This window comes from Pituophis catenifer, unplaced genomic scaffold (genome assembly GCF_029215685.1).
Source record: "Pituophis catenifer annectens isolate HBS135680 unplaced genomic scaffold, rPitCat1.0.hap2 SCAF_2, whole genome shotgun sequence".
In the NCBI taxonomy this organism is placed as follows: Eukaryota; Metazoa; Chordata; class Lepidosauria; order Squamata; family Colubridae; genus Pituophis; species Pituophis catenifer.
This window is the reverse complement of record NW_027256882.1, coordinates 146,602,553-146,621,359: the sequence shown is the minus strand read 5'-3', so window position 1 is coordinate 146,621,359 and position 18,807 is coordinate 146,602,553. Positions and strand designations below refer to the sequence as shown.

Below are 18,807 nucleotides of genomic sequence, written 5' to 3'. Positions count from 1 at the left end.
TTTTCAGAGCAGTGAAAATTAAGAAGATTGAAATTTGGATGTCTGAAGTAATCCTCTGAGCAGTGTAGAATTGTTACAAAAGCTGGTACAACTATATTACCCAGTGCATATATATGCACCGTGGATAATGTACTGTGGACACACAGTATATGCACAGTGTATAACACATAACACACTGTGTATACCTAGTCCTGCTCCCCTTTCTGAGAACTTTCTTTACGTAGGATCTGATCTGAATGCTGGCACAATCCAGCAGTCCCCTGGATTCCCTTGCAGGGGAACTAAAAGTAAAGGAAATAGCACAATTGACAAAAGCCCACACTGCTAAATTGCACTTTGGCATCAGATCTCTTGTTCAGTCAGTTTTTACAACAGAATAAGAACATTTTGTTGATCTGCCATAAACTTATTATTAGAAGTATAAAGCTATGGTGATTTGAAAACGAGAAATTTGTTTGTACTCACACAGCATCAGGCACTTTATTGTTAAGATGTTGCTTTCCAAGTAACAAAAGATTTGATCTAGTTGAGAAGCTGCCAAATTAGAATGTGATTCTTGATGAGAGTTAATTGTGTTTTCCAGTGAACACTTCAATCTTCTAGGATAATGATATGCAAAAAGGAAATGCTTTTAACTAAATACACGTTTAGCTTAGACTATGAATTACCTGTTAACGAGCTACTAATTTTATATATATAAAAAAGGAGCTACCGGTAAGTAATGATGTGAATTTCTAAATTCACTAGGCATTATCATCTGTTCCTTAGGGTGATAATACATTTCTGCTAAAAGCCTGCGAACCAAGAGAATCCCCTAGCCCAATCATCTTTCCAATATCCAGATTTTCACAGTGGGTAGGGTTTCTTTGCCCGAGCTATTGTGTATCTCGGGCTCCAAGGATCTGGCATCATAAGGATCAATTGCAGGATCAAAGGCCTCACTAGAGTTTATTGACTACTCCTACACGCATTGCTGGGATGGGAAGGGAAACCCTTCTCCATTTCTAAGTAAGAAGAATATCATTCATTGGAAAAAGAAAAGTGCAGATTCAGGACCCACGGCCTCCGTTGTCATTTTGTTCCCTAAAAAGCAAGAGGGGGTGTCATCCTTCAGCACGGGGAAGAGGACAACTGGTCATAATCAGGACATTTAAGCAGAGCCGGGTAATTACTGTTCATTTGGAGGGAGGCATCACTGGAGATGTCAGAAGGGCTGCGTCCCCGGACCCATGCCTCGGGATGAAGGAACTGGCCTGAGTAATCTGAGCAGTTGCTAAGACGGGGTCGGTAGAAGCCAGAGTGTGGCCGGTACATTTCTTCAGCAGTGTACCTTTTCATGAACAGGTAAACAGACATGACACCTGCACTCTGGAAGAGAAAGAGAGAGAGAGAGAGAGAGAGAGAGAAAGAGAGAATTAAAGCAATGCCTTGACACTTGGTTGGCACTTCTGGTGGAAGGATAGGATGCAATGCGCTGTTGATCCAAGTGAACAAGGCAGCCATTGCAATGAAACATGCAGCTTTCGGCATCAACAGCGCCATTTCACACAATCTGCCATGATTAGAACTCTTCTCACTGAAAGGAGCAGATCTGTGGGAAATTTTTGCTGGTCGAACTACTTTGCGGTTAAAATATAACATCAAGTACCAATTCATTTGCTATTGACAGAAAAGCCATCAATCACTGTCACACTAGTCCACACTTTTGTTTGACAAAAATATTCCTTTGCGGGAATATTTTTCTAAATCAATAAGCAATTTTGAAACCTGTGATGTTTACAAAAATAGACCTTTGGGGGGGGGCTTCTAATTCAAGGCTTTTGGGGGTAGCTGAGAATCACAGTAACCTCACTGGATAGCTTAGAGGGAAAACGCTTTAATAGCAGTCCAATTTCGAGAAGACAGAATAATTTATTTGTTCTTCTTTTTTTCTTATATGAGTAATATTCTTGGAAACTATCTTTTCCTGATTGCATTCAAAATTCTGTAATTTCTCTCAACCTCTTTTAGGCAGCATAGGATTATGAGCTACACCTTCAAAAGAAGATTCCTCAAGCAACTGTTCTCCATATAAGAGAGAGACCCAATATATTTACCAGCTTGTCTTTCTTTTGAACAATAACCACAAGGGAACAAAATCTCACTTGTTCTAACAGAGGAATCAAGCTGAAGTAATCAAGACCAGAAAACATGGTGTTCAAGAAAACTACGATAAACTACTTAGATGGAATAGAGTTTATGTCAACTTAACAGAGAAATACAGGAATTGGGCACAATTTAATTAATTCCTGGCAGTACAGAACAATTTGTTACTTTAGCTCAATTTACTGATTTGTCTATTGCCTGATCCCTCTTGTTCTACAAGTTTCACTCGGAGAAAATGGTTTTTCTCTAGTATCGTTTTCAAATGTTTTTCCAGTATGGATCACAAATGTGTATTGAAAATATGCTTTGGAACTGGGAGGAACCTGTTATAAGCAGAAAACTGAACAGACATTTAAGACAGGGCTGTGATATGCCTAAGTGGACTGAGCATTCATTAGAGTTCAAAATAAATTTCTAAAAATATTTCACAGTGTGGCACATGTATGAACTTTACAATTTTGATTCTGATGTTAATGAGATCATAATGATAGGGTACGACTCTGTTGCATACTGTGTGGAAGGGGGGAAAAAATCCAGCAGTAAAGCTAATTTACCTTATTTTGAAGCAAGGAAAAAAAGCCCTCTGTTGCTATAATCAAAATGGTTTCCACAGCTATTAAAAGTCTGGAGTCTAAATTGGCCTGAGTTACACTGAATGTTAAGAGTCAAAGATTTAACTCTTTTATCTATTATAAATGGCAGACCTCTGACATGTAACCTCCAATACTAGAATTCTCCAGCTAGTATGGCTGTTGCTGAAAATTATGGGAACTTGATGGTCAGATATGGACATCAAGGTGCTCAGATGGGGGAAGACTGCTCTGATGGAATTTTGTTATTAATTTAAAGGAACAACAATCAAAAAATATGATTGCCATGGAATACAAGGATGCTGCCAGTCCTCTTGGCCCCTTCTTGCCCTCTTTGCCCCTAAATAAATATACAGAAAATATAGCAAACTTATGTTACCGAGTTTCTGATCAGGTGACAACAATATGTACTTCCCATAGTGTGTCCAATGTGCTCATCTTACCTCAGTTAGGAGGAAAGAAATGGCAGAAAAACCAAATGACCAGCCATATTTGTAAGTGAAGTATGTCTCCGAATCCTTGGTTCTATTGAGCATTTCATCATTGATGGTGGAGATGTATAATACGAGCCCCACCACCAGAGATAAACCTGGGAAGCAAAAGGTTTTGGTCAAAATATACAAAAAACAAAACAAAACAATCTACTGCAGAGAATCAAAGCAACCTTCAGCTAGAAGCTAGAAAACACATGATCTCTCCAATTGCTATAGGAGAAACCTCCTCATTCTGGTTCCTACTAGAATAGTGCATCATCAGCACAGCAATACCAGGTGTGTGGACTTCAAGTCCCAGAATTCTCACCGAGGACTATGCTGGCTGTGGGATTTGAAGTCCACATAACTAGAAATTGCCAAGATAGGCAAACACTGTAGAATTATTGGAAATCACCTTCCAGATGACCATCCTGGGACTGGGGGTTAAGAGAAGTGAAGTCCACACTTACCATGGACACAAAATTAGAGAAAGATGTTGTAGGACTCATCTCTACTCCTGGGTGTGAACAGGAATTAAAGTCTAAAAATATCTAAAGACCATAGATTTCCCAGTTTGTTTTAAGGTGGCACTGCATTTGCAAGTGTGGATAGGGAAGAGGCATTAGGCCAAAGTTGCATCTGTGGTTACTGAGAAATGAGGATTTAGTGCTGAATTAAGCAACAGACTTAAATTCTTAGATACTCTTCTTCTGATCTACTTGTAGATTGGGGACTGTAAGTAAAAGCTTTTAAGCTCTGCAGCTACAGTTGCTTGTTTAATACTCTATTAATGCTATGAATAAAATATGGGCTTTCCCTCTCAGATGGAGACACGTTTCTAGAAATCTTTTTCGTTCATGCCTCGTACATTAATTCCATTCACCATTATGTCATAGATCAAAGAAAGTTTGTCTAGAACTACATGGAACTGAAATGTAACCAAGATTGCAACTGTGAGCAAACTATAGGCTTTTATTGCTGATTTTTTTGCTTTAAGAACTTCCTTTATGATCTGCCCTGTAAGTACATAAATAAAATGTCTCTTTATATTTTTCTTTATAATTTTTTTTGTCTTTTAATGACTCCGTAATCTCTTGCATCGGGGTGGAGTGGGGGCAACTGAATGGAGCTGGGAGAGTGTTTACTGGCCCTTCCTGTCGCCAATGCAGAGTTTGCAGCTGATATTTACTCATTGTGCCCAGAGAGAGAAATACCTGCCACTACCTAGGATTGAACTCACAACCTCCTGATTGTGAGGTGAGAACGCCACCTCTAGGCCACTGCACCACTCTATACTGTATTATTAATATATCTCCTTGATATTGCTGAGCTAAATAATCTTCCATATTTTGCCTTATGAATTTAGATCTCTATTTCAAATATTTCAGTTGAAATATACTCAAAAGCAATTTTATCAGAAATATGTTATTGTTTTTTAAATAATACGACCTTGTAATGTCGTACAGGATGTCTCATTATCGGCTATTGCAAGAATAAGGCAAAACTGTGACAGAGTATTTCTAAAGTATCACGGAAACATCCAATTTAATGGAAATTTTAGCTTCACAGTTTCTTTTATCTGGTTTGGTTCTATTTATTTTATATTTGACGTCCATTGTTATGCATCCTTGTAATAGACTTTGGCCCTTATGAAAAAGAGTTTCATTTAGTGACTATGTGAATGATATATCACTCAGGAACAAAAATTATCTAATCTGTTTACATGCAAAATTTAAACACTTTCAAAGGAGCAAACTTAAATAAATAGGACATTTTTATCAGGTTGCTATCATGGAGTTTGTCTGACTCCCATCTTCTTCTGTTTTGGGGGTATTCTTATAATTAACTATAATATCTGGCGTTGAAAGGATTTGGTTGATTGATTCTGTTTCTTTTCCACTCTTCCTCCAAGTAATTCACAATGACTATAATCCTAAAACTGTCTTTGATTTATTCTTACAATCTTGTGTGGCAGTATAAGTAAGAAATAGCCTCCACCTCAAAATCATCTAATGCCAACTTTAAAAAAAATTATTACAGTCACTGACCAGAATTCTACAAAAAAACAATAAATTACAATAATGGAAAAAGTTTCTATTTCAAATAAAATAAGGTAACATTCAGTTGTGGCTAGATCACTGAGACGACCAGGGTCTGCCTTTTACAGATAGCATAACATACTCAAAGAAAAACTAGCAATTAAGCAACTGCACAACTATGGCATCCTGTTCCAGTGAAGAGAGGCACACTGTCATGTCACAGTACAAGGAAAAGCTAAATTCCACATATGCTAATATTCCCAAATTGTTGCCTATTCTATCTCACTTCTCAGATACCTGCTCCAAGGGATTGAATTCAAATGTACTTTCCAACAAAGGTTGTTTTGAAAAGAGAAAGAGAGAGGGGAGGGAGGGAGGGAGAAAGAGAGGGAGGGAGGGGTGAGAGAAAGAGAGGGAGAGCGAGGGGGGAGGGAGGGAGGGGGAGAGAGAGAGGGAGGAGGGAGGGAGGGAGGGAGATATGCCATCTTAAAACTCACCAGACAAAATAAAGAAGATTCCAGACACGAAAGCCAAAATGGTTCTATGTGGCCTGATATGCCCAATGTTGCTCAAGATGAATCCAATAAACATGAAAAACAGACTCACCAGGGGGAACGGGGTGGCAGAACGAATCATTTCTATAAAAATCGTAAGTGAGAAAGAGTCATCAAGGGTCAAAATAAGATCACAAGTAGAAGGGATATTGTTTTGTACTTATAATTCATGAATTTTCCAGTTTCTTTTTTCTGGTCTCTCTTTCTAGGCAGTTTGTAGCAACCCTTAAATTTGGGGGTGCTTAAATATGTAAATATATTCTTATCTGATATTTTGGAAACAAGTGTAATGAGTGTCATGGGAAGGGATTCCCTACATCACTACAAAAATATACAGACACATGCCTACAGAACACCCACTAGTAGAAAATATCTTTCTGCTTTGCATGAATTTTACGTTATTTCTTTTCCAAATCCATTTCCTTGGCTCGTGTTTTTTTTAATGTTAAGTCCACTTGAAAAGCTAAGGGCGCAGTAAGGAAATCTCAAGACTCCATATGATTAACCTTATGGAGGTAATGTGCGTGTAACCTTCTGAATTACTGAACCACTCTGTGGACAATGTGCATCAGTAGAGAACAAGGACCACCACCAGAAGACCTGTCAATCCAATGGGAGGGAAGGGTCACCTCTATTATAGCTGCTGGGAGACTGAAAAAGAGGCTATGTTTGAGAGTAGTGGTAAAAGCATCAGATTTAGAGCCATACTGTCCTACCTCTCAGAAAAAGAGACCTTAGGGCCCTACTGCTATGGGGTAATTCCATACTGAATAAGGCAAATGATACCTTCATGGATTACTGTACATCTCCTTATATTAAGTCACAATGGCAGCTTTCCATCCATGAAGGTGGGCCCTTCACCCACAGGACATTTTGGTTTCATTCATAGGCCTCCTTTTTAAATTTTCGTAACCAAATTTGTGATAGGGAGGTTTCCTTCCTTTCCATTTGCTTTTCTTCTTTTGTGGAATGGAGAAGGATTTGAAAGGAAAAGCTATCAGTATCACTTTCATCTGAGCTCTGGGTTGTCCAATGGTATCATTTTTGTCAAGGCAATCTGATTTCTTCCGGATGTTTTGGATATCAGCTCCTTCAGTGGTCAGGGATGGTGGGGTTTGCAATCCAAAACATCTACAAGTCATGAGGTTTTTATTTATTTATTTATTTATATGCCGCCCTTCTCCGGAGACTCAGGGCGACTTACAATGCGCTGGTTACAGGCTTACAGGTTGCCTACTTTGGGCTTGTTACTTGCATGATAAGTTGACTAGGATGACATTGCATGTTCTGTCCACATTATCCATTGCTTGGATTCTCTTTCTAAACTGTTTCTGGTGATTGGTACCATCCTTGATGAATGATGGCATTGTTGCCATGGACACTAGGATAATGCCTGGCAGCATTGCTCTTAATGCATTAGCTCTTATTTGAAATAGTAACCTATTGGTTTGCTGCTTGAACAATTATCAGATCACAGCAACAGTACTTGGAAATCAACAGTGGCCCAGTGGAATGAGATAGCAAGAACAGCAGTGAAGCCTTCTCTTTTTCTTCTCTTCGCAAGCTACAATAGAGTTACCTAATAGAGTGCTTTCAAACCGCTAGGTTGGCAGAAGCTGGGACAAGTAACAGGAGCTCACCCCGTTACATGGCACTAGGGATTCGAACCGCTGAACTGCCAACCTTTTGATCGACAAGCTCAGCGTCTTAGCCACTGAGCCACCGCATCCCTCTTTTTCTATATAAAAAGTCCCTGCTTTTCTATATAAGGACACATAAATCTTCCCCGACTCAGAAAACAGGAAGCACCTACTTAAAACATTGATAGTTGATTCAGAGGTCAGCTGGACATTCATGGGCATGACATACTCTATTGTGAAACACCTCCCATGTTCTTCACCTGCAAGAGGAGACATCTTAGAAAAATGCATTGCTTTCTTTCACACCCAAAAACTTTATTCAAAACCAACAGCTTTACAGGTTTTGAATCAATTGTTCTCTTCCCCAATACTGATCAATGAGTTCCTAAATTTCCAAAGATTTCAGGCTAGTCCATGCAAACAATTGTAAAAATGGCATGAGTAAATAGCAAATATAGAGAATCTAGATGGATTTAGTGGTTTGTAAGGGATTGTGGGATAGGGGTTCTCCTAGAGAATAAAAGAAAGAATAAAAAAGAGTGAAAGCTACACAGTTAATGAATGATTGAGATAACTGGGTACGTCTGGTCTAACGAAGAGGACTATGGGAGATATGACAGTGGTCTTCCAGTATTTGAGGGGCTGTCACGGAGAAGAGGGAATGGACCTCAAAGTACTCAAAGGTAGGACAAGAAGCAACCAATAGAAACTTATCAGAGAGAGATCCAACCTAGAACTAAGGAGAAATTTGACTGTGAAAGCAATTAACCAGTGGAATAGATTGCCTTCAGAAGTTGTGGGTGCTCCATCACTGGAGATTTTCAGAAGAAACTGGACAGCCACTTGTCCAGAATGGCTGCTCAAGTAGGGGGTTGGACTAGGAAAACTTCAAGCCCTATTATTCTCCCTTCCAACCCTATTATTCTCTGTTCTATGTTCTAAGCATAGGAGGCCTTTACTTACTCTGAAGTAAACTACAGTGGTCCCAACCAGAGCTTTCCTTAGAGTGCCAAATGCAGGCATGAACCTCCTGTCCACATCAGAACTCTAGAGGAAGCAAAATAATTAAACTCTCTAATCCAAATAAACCCCCTAAATCTGCTCCTTACTTTTAAAAAGCAATTCACACATCCGCCCAAGTGCTAACTGCTCATATCGTGTCTCCAAAAATATGCCACTTAAACACAGGGTTTGCAAAGCATCATGAGCAAAAGAAGATGATTTGTATGTACTTAGACATTTTTCTGATTCATGTTAGTTCTGGGACTTTGGCATTTATTATTGTTTCATCTTTCTAATGACAGATAATAAATGCAAGGCAGGGCATCACTTTCTTGTTCTTCTTGGGTTTCTGGCTCGACTATGGACAATTAGCTCTTGAAAGGATCCTGAATGCCATTCACCTAGCTAGGCAACTCATTGAGTCTGGAGTGTGGTATCCCTACCATTCATTATCGAACTGGCACTCTTTAAGATAGCAAAGGTCTAGAGAAAATTGAGAACTCATTACACAGGAATGTGGTCCTGGTCCTGGTGTTCTTATTAGTTGTTCCCTCCTCTTTCTCTTAACTACAAATACTCCTCAACTTACAATCATTCATTTAGTTATCATCATCATCATCATCATCATCTTTTAACGATCCCATAATCGCTTGTGGAGTGGAGTCTCGGCAACTGAATGGAGCTGGGAGAAATATCTGCCTCTACCTAGGATCAAACTCACAGCCTCCTGATTGTGAGGCGAAAGCTCCATCTCTAGGCCATGGTACCACTCCACAATCATTCATTTAGTGACTGTTCAAAATTACAACAGCACTGAAAAAAGCGATTTATGGTCATTTTTCACACTTGGTTGTACATCTCCATGGTCATGAGATCAAAATCCGGACGCTTGGTAACTGATATGTATTTATGATTAGTGTCTTGGGATCATGTGACCTCCTGACGAACATAATCTTTGAGGAAGCCAGATTTGCTTAACAACCATGTTACTAACTTAACTGCAGTGATTCATTTAACAGTGATAAGAAAGGTCGTAATATGGGGCAAAACTCACTTAATAACTGTCTTGCTTGGCAAAAAAAAATATGGGCTCAACTATGGTCACAAATTACCTATAAACATTTCTGGATGGGTTTTTTGAACAGATAGATTTGCATTCAAATAATGATTCTGTCTGCATCTATATACATCTACATTGGGTGTCAGATTTAATTTATTCCAAACCATTTAATAGAGTGGGTTCCATCTTTAAAATAAGCTATCCATTCCCTCCCCCTTAAAATACTGAAAATAAAAACAACAAAGTAATGTGGACATGCATTAAAAAAAGAGAAATATTTCATAACCATTCATATAAATTAAATTGTAGGGGAACATTGATGGAATTTCCTAATCCTTTCAATACTTTTAAGGCATGAAGCATGAGGCATGAAGCATGAGGAAAACCAGATTTACTTTTGCCCAAAGCACCATACCTGCCAAAAAGCAAACCCTCCAGAGGCCAGAATGCAGAGACATCTTGATTTCGGTACTTTGGTTTTGGGGCAGGATGATCCCTTCCTCCAGATACAACCAATAGTCGGTGCTCACTGCAATCCCCAGAAATCCCAATCCACTCACAGCAAAGACACTGCTGAGCAGAGTCAGCGCTTTCCTGCCACAGGTGCTCATTCTCCAAAGCATCAGGGTACGATGGGGCACCAGAGAATTCCTGCATGGACAAAGACATCCATCATCAGTAACTGCAAACTCTTCACCTCTGTGGAACTACAAAACTACATCAACTCTTATAGTCACTTTGAGCAGATACATCATACTCCTAATAAGACAAGGCTACAATCACAAAATGTCAGCCAAGATGTAGATCCATAACCCTCCCCCCCCAAGAATCGCTTAATTGCCATCTAGTGGTAGTCTGAATCTTGTTATCCCAGACAGTTGGCACATAAGAAGCTGAAAATCCAAGATATAAAGAAGAAACCTTCCTTCGACATGTCATAAAGCATTTTACTTAATTATTATGTAGTTTCTACAATCCAGTTTAGGCCACAAAGAGTCTGAACTGTTGCCCATCCAATTGATTGCTCCAGGTTACAAATGCAATTAAATACATAATTAAAAAAACATTAAAACAAGGGCAGATACAGTAAAGAACTCATATAAAATCAAAAAGCCCTAAGTCAAGACTCAAGGCCACTTTATCTGAATGAAATATCCCAGAGCTGGGAGTATAACCTGGGACAGATAAAGATAATTATAGAATGTGATAGATCACCAATAAGTGTGGCAACATGCTGTCAAACTAATTGTTACCTGGAATGTCCCTTTTTCTCTCTCCATCGTAACATGTCCTGTTGGCTCATCCAGTTATATCTAGTCTGCTGCTGGCAGCCCACTTGGAATTGGATGCTAGCAGCAGCCATGCATCAAAAACAACAGGCTGACATTGAGAGGAAATTTTCCCCACTGTGTCATTACATTAACAGCAGGCCAGTTAAACTGGATGTGACATGAATAGAAGACTTTGAAAAGCATGTGGGAATAGAACAAGGGGCTAACATAAGCTCTGGCTACTACAGCTGGGAGAATGTTGGGTGCCTTGTAAGCTGATGAATGTCCCATTTGAATTTGGGGCTTGTCCCACCAACCTAAGCATTGTGTTGAGGTTCTTCAACAGGCTTCAATCAATATGGAAAGATTTCCCTTAAAAAAGAAAGATCCCTGGTCTAGATGAAGGTGGACAACTTTTTTTTTCTAGGCAAGGGCTATTCTGTGTCATGATGGAGGCTACACTGAAAAGGTGATGAGGCCATGTCTAAAAAGTGAATGAAGTCAACAAAAATGGGGTGAATCTAGATAATAATCCCTTGAGCCCCAAATAATTTGAAACGGATTGCTTCCAAGGTGTTAAATTATATATAAACATTTAGAACAAGCACAATATAATCACATTAAAATATAGGGGGGGGGGAAATCTGCCAATTTTCATCAGCAAACCTCCACTGGTCCAAAAGCCACAAACTGGTGAAGAGTGGTGGTTTCAAGAGCAACCCAATCCTGATCAGAATAAAGTACAATTTCAGTCATAAATTAAACTTTGCAATAGCAGATAGGGCAGTAATTAACTTAAACTAGGTCATTTTTATATAAAGGGGGAAAACCCTTGAGAAGGCAGTTGTAAAATATAAACAAAGGAAAATGTAATACTACTGAAAATCAGAAGGAAATAAATTAAAACATCAAATTAAAAAAAACTCATACAGAGGCAACAAAGATTTCTTGACACTTTGCAAACACCTAGGAGCTCTTTCACAAGTCAAAATTTATTCCATTTGCACAGATGATAAAGTAAGTCAAAAACTTTATTTTGACACTCATTCACAACTCAAATTAAAGCTGACACCTGAGGCACAGAAGTGTCAATACGGTCATTAGAAACACTATCTCCTTCAGAATGAATGGATGTATCAAACAAATATATCTTTGACTTGATGCCACCATGGACCATAATAATACAGCTCATGATCTCTTTTGGAATTTAATCCAAAGGCCATGTCACTTAGTGCCAGTAGATCCACAGGGAAATGTTATTTGATTAGCCCAATAGCTACAGAGATTCCATAGTAGGACTGGAAAGCAGAAAAGGAATTGGAGCAATTCTAGGCCTTCTTTAGTTACCCCTTCATTTCTAGCTTTCAAAAAGATGATACTCTGATAATCTGTTATGTAAAACAGGCTTGAACAACAGCTATAGAAAACAAAGAACCATCTGCCAACTGAAAATATATATATATGGGGTCATGTCTAACTAGAGGAGACATGTGATATATTTTGAGAAGAGAGGAGGTATAATTGAAGGCTGCCACACACTTTTATGCATGAAGGTGATAAATTATGATGGCACCAAATCAATCCTCATCTTCTAGGGGTGGGAGTTTTAAGAGTCCTCAGCTTCCAAAATGCCCACAGAAATCATAGCGGTATCTTTTCTCTATTAAGATGTGTATATTATTATATTATATTATATTATATTATATTATATTATATTATATTATATTATATTATATTATATTATATTATATTATATTATATTATATTATATCCTGATTTTAGGGTTAGTTTTAAAATTTTAATATTTATTTTAAATTGACAAGTTTTAAATTATGGGCCAAATTTATAAATTATTTTAACTTTATTTTTTAACTGTGATGTTTGTATAGATGTTTTTTATCTGGCTGTTCACCGCCCTGAGTCCGAAAGGAGAACGGCGGTATAGAAATTCGAATAAATAAAATAAATAAATATTATATTATATTATATTATATTATATTATATTATATTATATTATATTATATTATATTATATTATTATATTATATTAATTATATTATATTATATTATATTATATTATATTATATTATATTATATTATATTATATTATATTATTATATTATTATGTCACTTTGTAGGACTGCCCCATCCTGAAGTAGTATACCAGATCAGGTGGCTATGGACCATGTGCACCATTGACGGCCATGCAACTTTCTGACCTCTCAGCACTCATTGGAGAGTCTTAAACACATTTACTTAACACACCAGTGTTCCAGACTATATAAAGCTGACCCTGATCAAAAGGAAAGTCTCACCATCAGCACTTGCAAATAAGCCAATTGTAAGTGTAGCTGCTGACTGGCTGGTGCTGTGCTATTAATTGCAAGCAGAAGATGCTTAGAATCCCACACCAACCTCTTGTTCTCCTACTGCCACAGCAACAAAATTCAGTAGGACTTGTTCTTGAGTGCATTTATCAAATACAATTTCAAAGCCAATGTGTTGAGTACCCTTGTTTAACATTACTGGATCAATTTGCAGTGAGAACTTGGATTTTCATAATTAAACCACTAATTTCTATCTATGCATGCTGACAGGCAAGGCCATTTCTAACACACTTCCAGAGATCAATCAAATAATGATGGCCATGTTTTTCTTTTTAATTTGATTTATATGCCGCCCTTCTCCGGAGACTCAGGGCGGCTTACAATGCGTTAAGCAATAGCCTTCATACTTTTGTATATTTATACAAAGTCAGCTTATTGCCCCCACAAACTGGGTCCTCAATTTACCTACCTTAGAAAGGATGGAAGGCTGAGTCAACCTTGAGCCTTGGAGAGATTCGAACCAGCAGTAAATTGCAGGCAGCTGTGTTAATAACAGGGTGCTTAGACCACTGTACTATCAAGGCTCTTTTTGAGGTAATCTTGAAAGGATCCAGTACATCAGAAATGACACCCGTTCAACATCCCTCATGATTTAGTTGTGGCTCTTCATCTCTACTGAACTGGAGGAAAACCAAAGAATACTCTATCCAGAGGACAGAGCCATCAGTTGGTCAAACGCCAGTAAATTAGCTTTCAATGATTTGTGGATTTTATTCTCAGCAACTGCCATTAAATTCAGTTCTGAGTCCTGGCACACTGAGAACATGATATACACGTACTGTACAATGTGCTAAATAAAGCACAGAAAATCTTGCCTAATGCCAAGGCTGTTCAGTTCAAACTCCACTGCAACACAAAAGATATGTTTGTTATTTTTGCACAGGGGGCATTTTCAGATGTTTTGGAGTGGATTTCCAGTAGTTATTTCCTTTTTTAAATATTCCTTTTTAACCTTAGAGCTATCTTTGGGGGTGGGGTGGAATAGACAACTGACATTTTCAAAATCTTATTAGGCTTACGTTGGCTGAGTGGGCACAAAAGATAATTCACAAGTGATCATATTTTCTTTCTGTCAAGACAATAGCTGGGGAATGAGAGAGTCCAAAATCTTTTTATTTACTTCTGGATATACATCTTCTTCCCGCTATTGCCTAAACAACAATGGGAGATGGGCTTAAATAGAATATAGATACTAGAATATCACCAAAATAAGAGCCTTGGTAGTACAGTGGTCTAAAGCACCCTGTTATTAAGACCAGCTGCCTGCAATTACTGCAGGTTCGAATCTCGCCAGGCTCAAGGTTGACTCAGCCTTCCATCCTTTCTAAGGTAGGTAAATTGAGGACCCAGTTTGTGGGGGCAATAAGCTGACTTTGTATAAATATACAAAAGGATGAAGGCTATTGCTTAATGCACTGTAAGCTGCCCTGAGTCTCCGGAGAAGGGTGACATATAAATCAAATTAAAAAAAAAAAAGATTTCTTCCTTTGGCTATGGATTTCTATTGGCTTCCTTCAAAATGGTCTGCACTCGTTAGACATCTTTCCAGTGAACGATTGGCATCAAAACAAGTTACAAAATAGAACAGTAAGCCCTCTAGCTAGTGAAGCTTACTATATGAGCCCATTAAAAAGATAAGACATCCCACCAAGGACAACGTTAATTCATCTATATAGTTTTCTTAGAAGTCTTGTTGTTGCCTTCCCTATCTTGTCCACAATCTTGGAGTTTGCTATGGTTTCCCATCCTTGTACTGACTAGCTTTTCTTAACTTCCAAGTTCAGACAAACTGCAGCAAGTGCTGAGGTAATAATAAACAATAAGAAATGCTTTCTTGGCGTTCTGGGAAATTTCATCTACTATAGTTGGAAAATATCAAGCTGGGAAGACTCCTCTTTTGTACGTAATGGGCTACTTTGTCCTGATTCTAATAACAGGCTGAATCTGTGAAGTTTTGAACATATTTTGAAGTTTTCAAACATATTTTGAAAGAAAGAAAGTTTTAATATCTGAATAACAGCTAGACAGATGTCAATGACCATGGTTACTTGTTGGAGCACTTGAGAGAGAACAAATGGGGGTTGGGAAGTCCTCTTTGGAATGACTTGGCTCCTATGCTTCTGGTTGCACATCTATTTCATTCCCTGGACATAATTCTATTCTATTATTTAATATCAATATGAGCTTTTTGAGAAAGGGCATTTATAGATTTGAAGTTAGATGGCACTAGTTTGCTGATGATACTCAAACTTTTTTCCATTCCTGCTAACTTAGAGATATATTTAGGGTGTCCTAAATGAGTTTGATGTGGAAAAATAATTGCAGTTAAACTCAGAAACAATGATTCTGAAGAATGGATTTTAGGATTCAGGAAATATACTTTTAGGATAAGGATGCATCCCCATTTATAGGCCATATTCTAATCTGGCAAGATTCCTTGGATCCAGCTCTTATGATAGACAGCCACAATATTGGTGACAAAAAGGATTTGTCAGCTGATAAATCACCAGAAGTCAAAAAGACCTGGTTTCACTCACACAACTAGGCCAACTTATTGCCATGTGTTCTTTTTTTTATGGGGCAGTCCTTGAACTTGATGCAAAAATTGCAGCTGGCCCAAAATATGGTGTGTGGTGCCTAAAATCACACATTGTCCCCCTGATGAAACAGTTGGTGAGTACTTGCTTTTCAGATCAAATTCAAGATGTTCCCTGTGATGCTTGAAAAGTATTACTCCAACTCAGGGGTGAAATGCTCCCAGTTCGGACCGGATCGCCCAATCCGGTAGCAATGGCAGTGGTTTGGAGAACCAGTAGCAAAAATCCCTGCGCCTCCCCCCCACCATGCCCAGCGGAGCCGCATGATCATCAGAGGCTTTTTTTTTCTTTTAAAAGCATTTTTTCTACAACCTCTTCGGCCAAAAAAATGCTTTTAAAAGTAAAAAAAAAAGCCTTTGATGATCGTGCGGCTCAGCTGGGATTGTCAGAGGCTTTTCTTTTTTTTTTTTTTTTTTTAAAACAAACTTTATTCGTATTTAAAAAAAAGACATTTAAAACAATTATAAGAAAAACTGAACAAGTTTTTCTTAATCAAACACACAAATTACAAGTACATATACTATACATATATAGTGCTCAATTTCATCTATCAACTACTTTCTAATGTTATATATACATATATATATATATATACGCACAGTGACTATATTTCCTTCTATATCTCTCTGACAGTGCAGTTGTTTATTTACATTGATTTCTCCTAACTTTCATCTCTAAGCATTCCCTCTCTCTGACTTATCCACTGGTACCAGCTATTCCATATTTTAAAATATTTTGAATCTTCCTTATCCTGTAGTTTTAGGGTTAGTTTATCCATCTCTGCGCATACATAGATTTTCTGTATTACTTCCTGATCAGTTGGCAAACGGTCTATTTTCCAGAGTTGTGCCAACGCTAATCTTGCCGCTGTTATAATGTGGAGTATTAGGTATTTTATGTCCTTCCTAATATTCTTATTGATCATGCCAAGTAAAAAGACTTCAGGTGTTAATTCAATTTCGTGATTTGTTATTTTTAATATCCATGTTTTTATTTTGTTCCAATATTTTTTGATTTTTGGGCAAAGCCACCAAGCATGGTAAAAAGTTCCCTGCGCTTTTTTACATTTCCAGCAAGCCGGGTTCACATTTGGATACATTTTTGCTAACCTTGCGGGTGGCAGATACCATCGGTACCACATTTTATAATGATTTTCTTTGTATGGTACCGATTTTGTCATTCTATAATTATCTTCCCAAACTCTTTCCCAATCTTCTAATTGTATATTATGCCCTATGTTCCTCGCCCAGGCTATCATCTGCCCTTTGACCAACTCTTCTGCCAGATCGAATTCGAGTAAATATTTGTAAATTTTTGAGATTAACTTCCCTTCTTTTGATTCTAATAGTTTGTCTAATCGATTTTGTTTTAAATCTATTCCTTCTTCCTCTTGGTCTTTTCTGTATCTTACTTTTATTTGCGAGTAGGGCCACCAGTCTATTCCTATTCCTTGTTCTTTGAGCTCTTCCCTAGTTTTCAATTTCCCCTGAACATCTACTATTTCCCTATATCTTAGAATCTTTTGTTTTGATAATATGTTGGGGTGAGTTATTGCTTCTATAGACGATAGCCAGCCAGGAATTTTCATATAGTGTTTTTGTTTAATTTGTAGCCATGTGTTAATTAAGGATCTCCTAATTGTATGGTTATTAAAATGTTTATATATTTTATTTCCTGAACTCCATATAAAGGCATGCCATCCCTTCATTAAATCATGCCCTTCTAAATTTAGCAATCTTTGATTATCTAAGGTTATCCAATCTTTAATCCATAATAAACTGGCAGCCTTGTAATATTTATCCCATGCCGGGAGTCCAAATCCACCTCTACTTTTATCATCTTGTAGTATATTCAATTTTATTCTTGATTTCTTCCCTTCCCACACAAATTTTTTAGTTATTTTATCCAAATTATCAAAGAATTTCTTATCTAATTTTATTGGAATTGTTTGGAATAAATAAAGGAGTCTTGGCAGTATGTTTGATTTTATTGCTGCTATTTTCCCCAATAAAGACAATTTTAGTTTCCCCCATTTTTCTAAATCTTCCTTTATTTTCTGGACTAAAGTATCATAATTGTCTTCTTTTATTGTTGTCGTTTTGGCCGTCAAATTTATCCCTAGGTATTTAATTTTTTTAACTGTCTGCAGACCGGATTCTTTTACTAATTTCTCTACTTGTTTTGTTGTCATGTTTTTTGTTATCATTTTTGTCTTTTCTTTATTAATTTTTAAACCTGCTACCTTTCCAAATTTTTCAATCTCTTTTATTAATTTTGGGGTTGTTTCTAATGGGTTTTCTACAAAAAAAACAAGGTCGTCTGCAAATGCTTGGACCTTGTAATCCTCTCTCTTGATCTTTAATCCTTGAATTTCTTTATTTGCTCTAATTCTGATTAATAAATTTTCCAATGTTAAAATAAATAGTAAAGGGGAAAGTGGACATCCCTGCCTTACTCCTTTATCTATTCCAAAGAATTTTGTTGGGTCACCATTCACCAAGACACATGCTTTCTGATTCTGATATATCGATATTATCATTTTAGTGAATCTTTCTCCAAAATTCATACTTTTGATTTGTTGCTTCATAAATTGCCAGTTAACTTGGTCAAACGCTTTTTGTGCATCCAGAAAGATCAGTGCTACCTGTCTCTCTGGATGCACCTCATAATATTCTAGAACATCCAATACTATTCTTAAATTGTTTTTTATCTGCCTTGTAGGCAGAAAACCATTTTGATCCTGGTGTATTTTATTTTGTAATATTATTTTCATCCTATTGGCAATTATGCTCATGAAAACTTTATAATCGGTATTCAACAAAGAGATCGGCCTATAATTTTTTATTAGTGTGGTATCTGTCCCCTCTTTAGATATTAAGGAAATGTATGCTTCTTTCCATGTGTTGGGTAGCTTTGCCTCCATTAGGGCCTCATTGTATATTTCTAACAGTATTCCATTTAATGAATCTCCAAATGTCTTATAGAATTCTATTGGTAAACCGTCTGTCCCCGGGGTTTTATTATTTTTTTGCCTCTTCAGTGCCTCTTTT

General features: G+C 37.4%; 1 protein-coding gene across 1 annotated transcript; it reads right to left on the bottom strand.

Annotated features, from left to right (window-relative positions):
- Positions 1 to 1,110: 1,110 nt before the first annotated feature.
- On the bottom strand, positions 1,111 to 10,114 carry CACNG5 (calcium voltage-gated channel auxiliary subunit gamma 5). Its single transcript, XM_070934745.1, has 5 exons — positions 9,919 to 10,114; positions 7,615 to 7,701; positions 5,745 to 5,885; positions 3,179 to 3,324; positions 1,111 to 1,368 (listed from the first exon to the last, which is right to left on the bottom strand). The coding sequence occupies exons 1-5, from the start codon at positions 10,112 to 10,114 to the stop codon at positions 1,111 to 1,113; spliced, it is 828 nt and encodes a 275-aa protein (XP_070790846.1).
- Positions 10,115 to 18,807: the final 8,693 nt, after the last annotated feature.

What these genes read in the sequence shown, in the direction of transcription:
- CACNG5 (XM_070934745.1), bottom strand. Translation starts at nt 10,114, where the DNA reads ATGAGCACCTGTGGCAGGAAAGCGCTGACTCTGCTCAGCAGTGTCTTT. An exon ending in GAGGGTTTGCTTTTTGGCAG is followed by an intron (nt 7,702 to 9,918) that starts GTATGGTGCTTT and finishes CTCCTCTTGCAG; the next exon opens with GTGAAGAACATGGGAGGTGT. An exon ending in TTTCTTTCCTCCTAACTGAG is followed by an intron (nt 1,369 to 3,178) that starts GTAAGATGAGCA and finishes TTTCTCTTCCAG; the next exon opens with AGTGCAGGTGTCATGTCTGT.